The sequence below is a fragment of the Entelurus aequoreus genome, linkage group LG05 (assembly GCF_033978785.1).
Source record: "Entelurus aequoreus isolate RoL-2023_Sb linkage group LG05, RoL_Eaeq_v1.1, whole genome shotgun sequence".
In the NCBI taxonomy this organism is placed as follows: domain Eukaryota; kingdom Metazoa; phylum Chordata; class Actinopteri; order Syngnathiformes; family Syngnathidae; genus Entelurus; species Entelurus aequoreus.
The window spans coordinates 4,213,333-4,228,757 of record NC_084735.1 but is presented as its reverse complement, the minus strand read 5'-3'; the positions used below and the strand labels follow the sequence as shown (position 1 = coordinate 4,228,757).

The following is a 15,425-nucleotide window of genomic DNA, read 5'->3' as shown; positions in this document are numbered from 1 at the left end:
GTGTTATGCCTTTATTCTGATAGAGCAGACAGGATGTCCCCGACCGGATGTGACGTGTGGACGCTCGTTAATGCGACACATTGAGTCCTATGCTACACTGAGAGCTGGTCGGAATAAACACGTTGCTCGTATAAATACAAGTAATACCACGACCGTTTATATATTTGCTTCAATATAAGTTTATTAGCGTCATTAAAAAAATAAATAAAAATCGTCACTTCCGGGATCGTTGTTTCCCATAATGCACCGCGCCCGTCCTCACATCCAAACATGGCGTCGAGAGCTCCAGGTAAGCCTTGATAATAATCACATTTATTACGCCGCCACCATGGACCGAGCAGCGTGGATGTCTAATAAAGTATCATTCGGCATCACATTAGAGGAATGTCTCGTCTTTAGTGGGATTTCTGACGCCTTTGACTCGCGTTTGTCCTCTAGTGGCGCCCTGCTAGCTCCATGCTAACGGCTAAAGTCGCATGCTAACCCAGCACTAAAACTCCGTTTTTAACATTTAATGAAAAATTAATGTATTATTAAATACACTTTTTAATTCCCATATTGACTCCAAATATCAGTTATCAGCCTCCTTGTCGACTAATAATCGGTATCGTATCAGCCCTGAAAAATAACAGTTTTATCTATAATTGATACACTTTTCGATTCTTATATCGGCTTCAAATATCGACCTCCTTGACTACTTATAATCAGTATCGGCCCTGAAATAGAACATGTCGCTTGATCTATGATTGATACACTTTTCGATTCTTATATCAGCTCCAAATATCGGTTATCAGCCTTCTTGACTACTAATAATCAGTATCAGTATCGGCCCTGAAAAAATATATAGTTCCATCTATGATTGATAGACTTTTTAATTACCATATTGACACCAAATGTCAGTTATTAGTCTCCTTGACGATTCATAATCGGTATCGTATCAGCCCTGAAAAATAACAGTTCAATCTTATATCAGCTCCAAATGTGGGTTATCGGCCTCCTTGACTACTAGTAATCAGTATCAGCCCTGAAAGAAAACATATCGCTTGATCTATGATTGATCCACTTTTTGATTCCTCTATCAGCTCCAAATATCGGTCATCGGCCTCCTTGACTACTGGTATCAGCTCTGAAAACACATTCAATCTCAAATGTATCCACTTTTTGATTCCCATATCGGCGCCAAATATTGGTTATTGACCTCCTTGACTACTAATAATCAGTATCAGTATCGGCCCTGAAAAAAACATATAGTTCGATCTATGATTGATACACTTTTCCATTCCCATATTGACTCCAAATATCAGTTATTAACCTCCTTGACGATTCATAATCGATATCGTATCAGCCCTGAAAAGTAACAGTTTGATCTATAATTGATACACTTTTCGATTCCTACATCGGCTCCAAATATCTGTTATCGGCCTCCTTGACTACTAATAATCAGTATCAGCCCTGAAACAAACATATCGTTTGATCTATGATTGATACACTTGGATTCCCATATCGGCGCAAAATATCAGTTACCGGCCTCTTTGACTACTATTAATCTGTATCGGCCCTGAAAAATAACATGTAGTTAGATGTCAAATTGATACACTTTTCAATTCCCATATCGGCTCCAAATATCAATTATCGGCCTCCAAATATCAATTATCAGCCTCCTTGACTACTAATAATTGGAATTGGTATCAGCCCTGAAAAATAACAGTTTGATCCGTGTTCTAGTAGTAGTACGCGCACATGTTTTTTTCTGTCTACTTACTGCTACTACTGGGTAGAAGTAGTAAGTGCACTTGTGTCCCTGTGTACATACTACTACTACTGGGTAGAAGTAGTAAGTGCACTTGTGTCCCTGTGTACTTACTACTACTACTGGGTAGAAGTAGTAAGTGCACTTGTGTCCCTGTGTACTTACTACTACTGGGTAGAAGTAGTAAGTGCACTTGTGTCCCTGTGTACATACTACTGCTACTGGGTAGAAGTAGTAAGTGCACTTGTGTCCCTGTGTATATACTACTACTACTGGGTAGAAGTAGTAAGTGCACTTGTGTCCCTGTGTACTTACTACTACTACTGGGTAGAAGTAGTAAGTGCACTTGTGTCCCTGTGTACTTACTACTACTGGGTAGAAGTAGTAAGTGCACTTGTGTCCCTGTGTACATACTACTACTACTGGGTAGAAGTAGTAAGTGCACTTGTGTCCATGTGTACATACTACTGCTACTGGGTAGAAGTAGTAAGTGCACTTGTGTCCATGTGTACTTACTACTGCTACTGGGTAGAAGTAGTAAGTGCACTTGTGTCCCTGTGTACGTACTACTACTACTGGGCAGAAGTAGTAAGTGCACTTGTGTCCCTGTGTACTTACTACTGCTACTGGGTAGAAGTAGTAAGTGCACTTGTGTCCCTGTGTACATACTACTACTGCTGGGTAGAAGTAGTAAGTGCATTTGTGTCCCTGTGTACATACTACTACTACTGGGTAGAAGTAGTAAGTGCACTTGTGTCCCTGTGTACATACTACTACTGCTGGGTAGAAGTAGTAAGTGCACTTGTGTCCCTGTGTACATACTACTACTGGGTAGAAGTAGTAAGTGCACTTGTGTCCCTGTGTACATACTACTACTACTGGGTAGAAGTAGTAAGTGCACATGTCCTGTGTGTGTGTGTATATATATATATATATTAATAGTTTTAAGTTGTCTTGTTTGTGTTATGAAGTGTGTTTGTATAATGTGTTAGTGTTGTGAACTTGATGTGTTGTTGCAGTGACCGCAGGCAGGCTGATGAGCGGTGTGAGAAAGTGGTATTACAACATGGCTGGCTTCAACCAACTGGGTAAGCATAAAGCGTGCATGTTTTGCCCTGCAACTTGCTTTTAAAGACATGTTGCACGCGTCAGGTCTGATGCGAGACGACACGAGGCACGAGGACGCCGACGTGAAGGAGGCCTTGCGGCGGCTGCCAGAGAATGTCTCCAACGACCGCATCTTCCGCATCAAGAGGGCCCTGGATCTGTCCATGAAGCACCAGATCCTGCCCAAGGACCAGTGGACACAGTATGAGCAGGTGGGGGCTCCAAGTAGCAGTTATCGGCCTCCATGACCACTGACAATTGGTATTGGTATCGGCCCTGAACAAACAATATTGTGTGATCTGTAATTGATGCACTTTTCCATTCCCAAATTGACTCCAAGTATCGGTTATTGACCTTCTCGGCGACTAGTAATCGTTATCAGTATCAGCCCTTGTTCAATCTGTAATTGATACGATTTTCGATTCCCGTATTGCCTCCAAATATCAGTTATCACCTTTTTTGAATGCTCATCATCGGTATCAGTATCAGCTCTCAAAATAACATATTGCCCAATCTTTTTGATTCCTATATCGGCTCCAAATATCGGTTATCGGCCTCCTTGACTACTAATAATCGGTATTGTGTCATCCCTGAAAAAAACACAGTTTGATCTATAATTGATACACTTTTTGATTCCCATGTCAGCTCCAAATATCGGTTATCAGCCTCCTTGACTACTAATAATCGGTATTGGTATCGGCCCTGAAAAAAACATATCGTTTGATCTGTAATTGATGCACTTTTCCATTCCCATATTGACTCCAAATATCGGTTATTGACCTTCTTGACGACTAGTAATCGGTATCAGTATCAGCCCTTGTTCAATCTGTAATTGATACGATTTTCGATTCCCGTATTGCCTCCAAATATCAGTTATCACCTTTTTTGAATGCTCATCATCGGTATCAGTATCAGCTCTCAAAAATAACATATTGCCCAATCTTTTTGATTCCTATATCGGCTCCAAATATCGGTTATCGGCCTCCTTGACTACTAATTATCGGTATTGTATCATCCCTGAAAAAAATACAGTTCGATCTTTAATTTATACACTTTTTGATTCCCATATCAGCTCCAAATATCGGTTATCAGCCTCCTTGACTACTAATAATCGGTATTGGTATCAACCCTGAAAAAAACATATCGTTTGATCTGTAATTGATGCACTTTTCCATTCCCATATTGACTCCAAATATCGGTTATTGACCTTCTTGACGACTAGTAATCGTTATCAGTATCAGCCCTTGTTCAATCTGTAAATGATACGCTTTTCGATTCCTGTATTGCCTCCAAATATCAGTTATCACCTTTTTTGAATGCTCATCATCGGTATCAGTATCAGCTCTCAAAAATAACATATTGCCCAATCTTTTTGATTCCTATATCGGCTCCGAATATCGGTTATCGGCCTCCTTGACTACTAATATTCGGTATTGTATCATCCCTGAAAAAAATACAGTTCGATCTTTAATTTATACACTTTTTGATTCCCATATCAGCTCCAAATATCGGTTATCAGCCTCCTTGACTACTAATAATCGGTATTGGTATCAACCCTGAAAAAAACATATCGTTTGATCTGTAATTGATGCACTTTTCCATTCCCATATTGACTCCAAATATCGGTTATTGACCTTCTTGACGACTAGTAATCGTTATCAGTATCAGCCCTTGTTCAATCTGTAAATGATACGCTTTTCGATTCCTGTATTGCCTCCAAATATCAGTTATCACCTTTTTTGAATGCTCATCATCGGTATCAGTATCAGCTCTCAAAAATAACATATTGCCCAATCTTTTTGATTCCTATATCGGCTCCGAATATCGGTTATCGGCCTCCTTGACTACTAATAATCGGTATTGTATCATCCCTGTAAAAAACACAGTTTGATCTTTAATTGATACACTTTTTGATTCCCATATCAGCTCTAAATATCGGTTATCAGCCTCCTTGACTACTAATAATCGGTATTGGTATCGGCCCTGAAAAAAACATTGTTTGATCTGTAATTGATGCACTTTCCCATTCCCATATTGACTCCAAATATCGGTTATTGACCTTCTCGGCGACTAGTAATCGTTATTAGTATCAGCCCTTGTTCAATCTGTAATTGATACGCTTTACGATTACCGTATTGCCTCCAAATATCAGTTATCACCTTTTTTGAATGCTCATCATCGGTATCAGTATCAGCTCTCAAAAATAACATATTGCCCAATCTTTTTGATTCCTATATCGGCTCCAAATATCGGTTATCGGCCTCCTTGACTACTAATAATCGGTATTGTATCATCCCTGAAAAAAATACAGTTCGATCTTTAATTTATACACTTTTTGATTCCCATATCAGCTCCAAATATCGGTTATCAGCCTCCTTGACTACTAATAATCGGTATTGGTATCAACCCTGAAAAAAACATATTGTTTGATCTGTAATTGATGCACTTTTCCATTCCCATATTGACTCCAAATATCGGTTATTGACCTTCTCGGCGACTAGTAATCGGTATCAGTATCAGCCCTTGTTCAATCTGTAATTGATACGCTTTTTGATTCCCGTATTGCCTCCAAATATCAGTTATCACATTTTTTGAATGCTCATCATCGGTATCAGTATCGGCTCTCAAAAATAACATTGTCCAATCTTTTAGATTCCTATATCGGCTCCAAATATCGGTTATCGGCCTCCTTGACTACTAATAATTGGTATTGGCATCGACCCTGAAAAAACATATCGTTTGATCTGTAATTGATACACTTTTCCATTCCCATATTGACTCCAAATATCGGTTATTGACCTTCTTGATGACTAGTCATCGTTATCAGTATCAAACACGTGCTGTACTACACTGATATCTACTTTGTCAAAGGAGTTATTCTGTAAATGTTTATTCACATACCTCAATTGTTTCCAAACGGCGCCTGTGACAGGGCAGTAAAACGGCCTCTCAGACAAAACAGAAGTCGTGATCATGGACCCGCTTAACAGACTCGATAACTCCACAGTGGCGTTTTGGTGAGTTTACGAAACAATACAAAAAGAATGTAAGTTAATAATACTAACACAGACACTTGTAAACGTGTTAGCTTATTAGCTAATGCTAACGACACTAGCTTGATTGCATTAGGATAGGTCGTACAAATGTGCACGGAAACACTCCTACAGACGCTTTAGTTTTAGTTATATTGTAAAACTTACTTGGAGAATCCATAGAAACGCTATGGACGCTTTTACTTCCGGTTTAAGGCATCAAAGCTGGGAGTATGTTTTCATTCTGCAGTCACAAGATGGCGCCACGGCACAAACACACCATTCCAGTGTTTCATGACCACTATGAAGCACAAAACATGACGGCAGTCAGCCAGGAAAAATCCATCAATTAGCCGCACCGTTTTACAGGCCGCAGGGCTCAAAGCGTAGGGGGGGGAAAGTAGCGGCTCATAGTCGGGAATTTATGGTGATTGTGATTTCTGCATGAATGAAAAAGTGTTATTTGTGTCATGATTGCTGAGCAAAGGTGTGTCCCTCCCGTTTAGGACGAGCACTACCTGACGCCATACCTGGACGAGGTGATCCGCGAGAGGAAAGAAAGAGAGGAGTGGATGAAGAAATGAAAGAGTGGTGTGAGCATGACTGGTATTTAAGAGAAACCCTCACTAAAATGTACATTTGGAAAGGTGGTGTTGTGTTTATTGGCGTAGTAGAAGTAGTCACACGTTCAGTTCTTCTGGCTCCTCCGCTCGTCCACCTCCGTGACCGTGTCCAGGAAGTTCTCCACCACCGCGTGGAAGGACTTGAGCATGGACACCCCCAGCTCGTTGCTGGTCTCCTTGAGGTCTGCGTCATAGACGCCCATCAGCGGGGTGCACACCTCCACGCTGCCTCTGCCGGCGCCCGCCAGGACCCCCAGCAGCTGCTCCCGGACCTCCCCGAAGAGCACCCGGTCGTACCGCAGAAGGACGGCGTCGTCCAGCGGGTAGGCGGCGTCCTCCGGGTAGCACTCGCGGGGCACCGGGATCTCCACGTACCGCAGCTTGGGGAAGTCAGCGGACAAGGCGGAGAAGATCCCCCGCAGCCCCCAAGAGGTCAGAGGGTTGCCCAGCAGCTTGAGCTCCTCCAGCGCCTGGCAGCGGCTCAGCGCGCCCACCAGGGCGTCCACGTGGGCGTCCTCCACGCCACACTCCTCCAGCACCAGCGTGGCCAGCGTGGACGAGCAGCGGCCCAGCAGCTTGTGGAAGGGAGCGGCTAAGGCGGCCGTGACCTGGTGACCGCTCAGGTCCAGGTGGACCAGGTTCTCACTGTGCAGGCTGTTGGACAGGTAGGTCATGTCCACCCGGCTCAGGCAGCAGTTGGACAACTCCAGACTTTCCAGGGCTGTGGAGAGAGGACTAACAACACCACTCTAGTCACTCACTTGCTACTTCTACTGGGTACAAGTACTAAGTCCACATGTGTTCCTGTGTACTTCATACTTCTACTGGGTACAAGTACTAAGTCCACATCTGTTCCTGTGTACTTCGTACTTTTACTGGGTAAAAGTACTAAGTCCACATCTGTTCCTGTGTACTTGCTACTTCTACTGGGTACAAGTACTAAGTCCACATCTGTTCCTGTGTACTTCGTACTTTTACTGGGTAAAAGTACTAAGTCCACATCTGTTCCTGTGTACTTGCTACTTCTACTGGGTACAAGTACTAAGTCCACATCTGTTCCTGTGTACTTCATACTTCTACTGGGTACAAGTACTAAGTCCACATCTGTTCCTGTGTACTTCGTACTTTTACTGGGTAAAAGTACTAAGTCCACATCTGTTCCTGTGTACTTGCTACTTCTACTGGGTACAAGTACTAAGTCCACATCTGTTCCTGTGTACTTCGTACTTTTACTGGGTAAAAGTACTAAGTCCACATCTGTTCCTGTGTACTTGCTACTTCTACTGGGTACAAGTACTAAGTCCACATCTGTTCCTGTGTACTTCATACTTCTACTGGGTACAAGTACTAAGTCCACATCTGTTCCTGTGTACTTCGTACTTCTACTGGGTACAAGTACTAAGTCCACATCTGTTCCTGTGTACTTCATACTTCTACTGGGTACAAGTACTAAGTCCACATCTGTTCCTGTGTACTTCATACTTCTACTGGGTACAAGTACTAAGTCCACATCTGTTCCTGTGTACTTGGTACTTCTACTGGGTATAGGTACTAAGTCCACATGGGTTCCTGTGTACTTTCTACTTCTACTGGGTACAAGTACTAAGTCCACATGTGTTCCTGTATACTTGGCACTTCTACTGGGTAAAAGTACTAAGTCCACATGTGTTCCTGTGTACTTGCTACTTCTACTGGGTACAAGTACTAAGTCCACATGTGTTCCTGTGTACTTCATACTTTTACTGGGTAGACGTACTAAGTCCACATGTGTTCCTGTGTACTTCATACTTTTACTGGGTAAAAGTACTAAGTCCACATGTGTTCCTGTGTACTTGGCACTTCTACTAGGGAAAAGTACTAAGTCCACATGTGTTCCTGTGTACTTTCTACTTCTACTGGGTACAAGTACTAAGTCCACATGTGTTCCTGTGTACTTCATACTTTTAGTGGGTAAAAGTACTAAGTCCACATGTGTTCCTGTGTACTTCATACTTTTACTGGGTAAAAGTACTAAGTCCACATGTGTTCCTGTGTACTTCATACTTTTACTGGGTAAAAGTACTAAGTCCACATGTGTTCCTGTGTACTTGGTACTTCTACTGAGTAAAAGTACTAAGTCCACATGTGTTCCTGTGTACTTCGTACTTTTACTGGGTAAAAGTACTAAGTCCACATGTGTTCCTGTGTACTTGATACTTCTACTGGGTAAAAGTACTAAGTCCACATGTGTTCCTGTGTACTTCGTACTTTTACTGGGTAAAAGTACTAAGTCCACATGTGTTCCTGTGTACTTGATACTTCTACTGGGTAAAAGTACTAAGTCCACATGTGTTCCTGTGTACTTCATACTTTTACTGGGTAAAAGTACTAAGTCCACATGTGTTCCTGTGTACTTGGTACTTCTACTGAGTAAAAGTACTAAGTCCAGATGTGTTCCTGTGTACTTCGTACTTTTACTGGGTAAAAGTACTAAGTCCACATGTGTTCCTGTGTACTTGATACTTCTACTGGGTAAAAGTACTAAGTCCACATGTGTTCCTGTGTACTTGGTACTTCTACTGGGTAAAAATTGTAAGTTCATGTGTTCCTCTGTTCTTCATCCTTTAACTGGGTAAAGGTAGTGAGTACTCATTTGTCCCTGTGTATTTACCACTGCTACTGGGTAGAAGTAGTGATTGAACATCTGTCCCTGTGTACTTACTACTTCTATTGAGTAAAAGTAATAATTGCACATACGTCTCTTTTGTACAGTACATACTACTTCTACCCAGTAGCAGCAGTAAGTACACGTGTGTATCTGTGTACTTACTACTGATACTGGGTAAAAGTAGTTGGTGCACATCTGTTCTGGTGTACTTACTACTACTAGGTAAAAGTAGTGAGTACACAGCTGTCCCTTTGTTCATACTACTAATGGGTAGAACTAGTACTTACTACTTCTACTGAGCAAAAGTAGTAATTGCTCGTACATCCTTGAGTACAGTACATACTACCTCTACTGGGTAGAAGTAGTAAGTACACATGTGTACTTGCTACTGGCTAAAAGTAATAAGTGCACATGCGTTGCTGTGTACTTACTATTTGTACTGGGTAGACATAGTGTACATGCTAGGTATGGACTAGGAGGTGGACTCACCTGAGCAGTCTGCGTATGTGGCCAGTGAGCACGGAGAAGCCCAGCGAGAGACGGGTGAGGCGGGTGAGTCGTGCCAGCAGGCGGCCGAGCGTGGCCAGGAGGTCGTCCTCATCCGAGCCCAGCCTCCTCACATCCAGCGCCCCCGCGGGCAGCGCCAGGGAGCGCAGCCGGGGGAACTCCACCCGGGAGAGCAGCACCTCCAGGTGGGCCGCCTCCAGCGGGACGTTGTGCACCACCTCCAGGGAGGTGAAGAGCTCGGGCCGGGCCAGTCGCAGGACGTAGAAGAACTGCCTGGGCGCCAGGGAGTCGGCCCGGAAGCCCAGGAAGTGCATCTTGAGGGGGCAGAGGCGGTGCAGGAGCAAGGCCTGCGACACCTGCTCGTAGCTGCGGCCCGTCACCAGGCCGTTCAGCCTCACCTCGATGGACATGTCCCACGCGCACGCCGACACCTCGCACGCCTGCATGGCCACCGCCGTCTCCTGGCACACCCTGGCCAGCAGCTGGGTGCGAGCCCAGCGGCCCATGGTGGTCCCGCACGGGCACGCCTGGTGCTCCACGTCTTTCAGGGCCGTCAGGTCCACCAGGCGCAGGACTTTGCCGTATGTGGTAGGCGGGGACAACACGTAGTCCTTTGGGGGGGACAGAAGTGACGTTAGACCACCACAAGGTGACGTTAGACCACCACAAGGCGACGTTAGACCACCACAAGGCGACGTTAGACCACCACAAGGTGACGTTAGACCACCACAAGTTGACGTTAGACCACCACAAGGCGACGTTAGACCACCACAAGGCGACGTTAGACCACCACAAGGCGACGTTAGACCACCACAAGGCGACGTTAGACCACCACAAGGCGACGTTAGACCACCACAAGGCGACGTTAGACCACCACAAGGCGACGTTAGACCACCACAAGGCGACGTTAGACCACCACAAGGCGACGTTAGACCACCACAAGGCGACGTTAGACCACCACAAGGCGACGTTAGACCACCACAAGGTGACGTTAGACCACCACAAGGTGACGTTAGACCACCACAAGGCGACGTTAGACCACCACAAGGTGACGTTAGACCACCACAAGGCGACGTTAGACCACCACAAGGTGACGTTAGACCACCACAAGGTGACGTTAGACCACCACAAGGCGACGTTAGACCACCACAAGGCGACGTTAGACCACCACAAGGTGACGTTAGACCACCACAAGGCGACGTTAGACCACCACAAGGCGACGTTAGACCACCACAAGGCGACGTTAGACCACCACAAGGCGACGTTAGACCACCACAAGGCGACGTTAGACCACCACAAGGCGACGTTAGACCACCACAAGGCGACGTTAGACCACCACAAGGCGACGTTAGACCACCACAAGGTGACGTTAGACCACCACAAGGTGACGTTAGACCACCACAAGGCGACGTTAGACCACCACAAGGCGACGTTAGACCACCACAAGGCGACGTTAGACCACCACAAGGCGACGTTAGACCACCACAAGGCGACGTTAGACCACCACAAGCTGACGTTAGACCACCACAAGGTGACGTTAGACCACCACAAGGCGACGTTAGACCACCACAAGGCGACGTTAGACCACCACAAGCTGACGTTAGACCACCACAAGGCGACGTTAGACCACCACAAGGCGACGTTAGACCACCACAAGGCGACGTTAGACCACCACAAGGCGACGTTAGACCACCACAAGGCGACGTTAGACCACCACAAGGCGACGTTAGACCACCACAAGGGGACGTTAGACCACCACAAGGTGACGTTAGACCACCACAAGGTGACGTTAGACCACCACAAGGTGACGTTAGACCACCACAAGGTGACGTTAGACCACCACAAGGTGACGTTAGACCACCACAAGGCGACGTTAGACCACCACAAGGCGACGTTAGACCACCACAAGGCGACGTTAGACCACCACAAGGCGACGTTAGACCACCACAAGGCGACGTTAGACCACCACAAGGCGACGTTAGACCACCACAAGGTGACGTTAGACCACCACAAGGCGACGTTAGACCACCACAAGGTGACGTTAGACCACCACAAGTTCACGTTAGACCACCACAAGGCGACGTTAGACCACCAACAAGGCGACGTTAGACCACCACAAGGTGACGTTAGACCACCACAAGGCGACGTTAGACCACCACAAGGCGACGTTAGACCACCAACAAGGCGACGTTAGACCACCACAAGGTGACGTTAGACCACCACAAGGCGACGTTAGACCACCACAAGGCGACGTTAGACCACCACAAGGCGACGTTAGACCACCACAAGGCGACGTTAGACCACCACAAGGCGACGTTAGACCACCACAAGGCGACGTTAGACCACCACAAGGCGACGTTAGACCACCACAAGGCGACGTTAGACCACCACAAGGTGACGTTAGACCACCACAAGGCGACGTTAGACCACCACAAGGTGACGTTAGACCACCACAAGTTCACGTTAGACCACCACAAGGCGACGTTAGACCACCACAAGGCGACGTTAGACCACCACAAGTTCACGTTAGACCACCACAAGGCGACGTTAGACCACCACAAGGCGACGTTAGACCACCACAAGGTGACGTTAGACCACCACAAGGCGACGTTAGACCACCACAAGGCGACGTTAGACCACCACAAGGCGACGTTAGACCACAAGGCGACGTTAGACCACCACAAGGCGACGTTAGACCACCACAAGGTGACGTTAGACCACCACAAGGTGACGTTAGACCACCACAAGGCGACGTTAGACCACCACAAGGCGACGTTAGACCACCACAAGGCGACGTTAGACCACCACAAGGCGACGTCAGACCACCACAAGGAGACGTCAGACCACCACAAGGCGACGTCAGACCACCACAAGGCGACGTTAGACCACCACAAGGCGACGTTAGACCACCACAAGGCGACGTTAGACCACCACAAGGGGACGTTAGACCACCACAAGGCGACGTTAGACCACCACAAGGCGACGTTAGACCACCACAAGGCGACGTTAGACCACCACAAGGCGACGTCAGACCACCACAAGGCGACGTCAGACCACCACAAGGAGACGTTAGACCACCACAAGGCGACGTTAGACCACCACAAGGCGACGTTAGACCACCACAAGGGGACGTTAGACCACCACAAGGCGACGTTAGACCACCACAAGGCGACGTTAGACCACCACAAGGTGACGTTAGACCACCACAAGGTGACGTTAGACCACCACAAGGCGACGTCAGACCACCACAAGGCGACGTCAGACCACCACAAGGCGACGTCAGACCACCACAAGGAGACGTTAGACCACCACAAGGCGACGTTAGACCACCACAAGGCGACGTTAGACCACCACAAGGCGACGTTAGACCACCACAAGGCGACGTTAGACCACCACAAGGCGACGTTAGACCACCACAAGGCGACGTTAGACCACCACAAGGCGACGTTAGACCACCACAAGGCGACGTTAGACCACCACAAGGCGACGTCAGACCACCACAAGGTGACGTTAGACCACCACAAGGTGACGTTAGACCACCACAAGGTCCATGTGTGTATATATATATGTTGTTATTATGCTTATCATTCATGACTGTCTGCTGTTGCACTGATCAGCCTGGTGGTGGCACTACACTCACATCCATCACACACACACAGCTAGTTGTATTTTTGGGCAGAATTATTATAGTGTTCCCAATGTTAAATGACTATACTATACACATATATACTATACACATATATACTGTACACATATATACTATACACATATATATATACTATACACATATATACTATACACATATATACTACACACATATATACTTTTCAATGTGTGTATATATATATACTGTGTATATATATACTGTATATATATGCGTGTGTATATACGTATATATACTGTATGTATATGTGTATTTATGTATATATATGTGTGTATGTATATATATATACTGTATGTGTGTATATATTTATATATGCATATATATATATATATATAATTGGATGTATTTTTGTGTGGTGTAGCTTCATGTGTTCTCTGTGATTATGAGACTACAACTAAATTTTTATTCAACATTAGTTATATATATATATATATATATATATATATATATATATATATATATATATATATATATATATATATATATATATTTAAATATTTAAAGAAATGTACCACTAATGGTAACATAATGTATACGTATGTGTATATATATGTATGTGTATATATATTGATATGATATATATATATATACACACACACACATATATATATATATATATATATATATATATATATATATTATATATATATATATTTATGTCAAATGTTACTTTGAGCAAGGTGCAAACATTTACCACACAACATTAAAGTGCATAAAATATTTACAAAATGATATAAGATTTTCCTTCAAATACGAGAATGATCCGCCAGAAGTGTTAGTGAATACTGCATGACAGAGAAGTATATTCACAAGTATTATTATAGTATTCATGTATATTCACAAGTATTATTATAGTATTCATGTATATTCACAAGTATTATTATAGTATTCATGTATATTCACAAGTATTATTGTAGTATTCATGTATATTCACAAGTATTATTGTAGTATTCATGTATATTCACAAGTATTATTATAGTATTCATGTATATTCACCAGTATTACTATAGTATTCATGTATATTCACAAGTATTATTATAGTATTCATGTATATTCACAAGTATTATTATAGTATTCATGTATATTCACAAGTATTATTATAGTATTCATGTATATTCACAAGTATTATTATAGTATTCATGTATATTCACAAGTATTATTATAGTATTCATGTATATTGGCAAGTATTATTATAGTATTCATGTATATTCACAAGTATTATAGTATTCATGACAGAGAAGTATATTCACAAGTATTATAGTATTCATGTATAATCACAAGTATTATAGTACTCACAATAGAGAAGTATATTCACAAGTATTATTATAGTATTAATGTATAATCACAAGTATTATAGTATTCACGACAGAGAAGTATATTCACAAGTATTTTTATAGTATGCTTGACAGATAAGTATATTCACAAGTATTATTGTGGTATTCATGTATATTCACAAGTATTATTGTAGTATTCATGTATATTCACAAGCATTATTATAGTATTCATGTATATTCACAAGTATTATTATAGTATTCATGTATATTGACAAGCATTATTATAGTATTCATGTATATTGACAAGTATTATTATAGTATTCATGTATATTCACAAGTATTATTATAGTATTCATGTATATTGACAAGCATTATTATAGTATTCATGTATATTGACAAGTATTATTATAGTATTCATGTATATTCACAAGTATTATTCTAGTATTCATGTATATTGACAAGTATTATTGTAGCATTCATGTACATTGACAGGTTGTATCATTCATGATACAACAGGTAGTGTGAGTGAGTACCTGTAGTCCAGTGAAGATGGCCTCCAGGCAGGTGTGACAGGTGCGTGAGGTCAGGTCCGTGTGACAGTCGGCCGTCTTTCCCAGCAGCCTTTGCAGGTGCAGCTCCGCCAGCGGCCAGGTGCGCACCAAAGCCCTCAGCAGGCGCGCCTGCTCGTGCAGGTAAGACGCCTTGAACACCTGCGGGTACACACTCACCGACAATGTCCTCACACTCTCCTCCACCTCCACCTCCGCCTCCACCACGCTCACCACCAACGCCTCCGACGCCAGGAAGCGGAGAGACTTCAT

General features: G+C 43.7%; 2 protein-coding genes across 2 annotated transcripts; one reads left to right on the top strand and one right to left on the bottom strand.

The window, feature by feature from the left end:
- The first annotated feature begins 194 nt into the window (after positions 1-194).
- Positions 195-6,535, top strand: LOC133649556 (cytochrome b-c1 complex subunit 7-like). Its single transcript, XM_062046147.1, has 4 exons — positions 195-289; positions 2,770-2,838; positions 2,903-3,069; positions 6,396-6,535. The coding sequence occupies exons 1-4, from the start codon at positions 271-273 to the stop codon at positions 6,471-6,473; spliced, it is 333 nt and encodes a 110-aa protein (XP_061902131.1). The 5' UTR covers positions 195-270; the 3' UTR covers positions 6,474-6,535.
- On the bottom strand, positions 6,286-15,425 carry LOC133649558 (leucine-rich repeat-containing protein 14B-like). Its single transcript, XM_062046148.1, has 3 exons — positions 15,138-15,425; positions 9,649-10,277; positions 6,286-7,247 (listed from the first exon to the last, which is right to left on the bottom strand). The coding sequence occupies exons 1-3, from the start codon at positions 15,423-15,425 to the stop codon at positions 6,578-6,580; spliced, it is 1,587 nt and encodes a 528-aa protein (XP_061902132.1). The 3' UTR covers positions 6,286-6,577.

Coding starts and splice junctions, on each gene's coding strand:
- LOC133649558 (XM_062046148.1), bottom strand. CDS start 15,425: ATGAAGTCTCTCCGCTTCCTGGCGTCGGAGGCGTTGGTGGTGAGCGTG. Junction 10,278..15,137: donor CCATCTTCACTGGACTACAG/GTACTCACTCAC, acceptor TCCCCCCCAAAG/GACTACGTGTTGTCCCCGCC. Junction 7,248..9,648: donor CACATACGCAGACTGCTCAG/GTGAGTCCACCT, acceptor TGGTGTTGTTAG/TCCTCTCTCCACAGCCCTGG.
- LOC133649556 (XM_062046147.1), top strand. Junction 2,839..2,902: donor GGCTGGCTTCAACCAACTGG/GTAAGCATAAAG, acceptor TGCACGCGTCAG/GTCTGATGCGAGACGACACG. Junction 3,070..6,395: donor AGTGGACACAGTATGAGCAG/GTGGGGGCTCCA, acceptor CCTCCCGTTTAG/GACGAGCACTACCTGACGCC.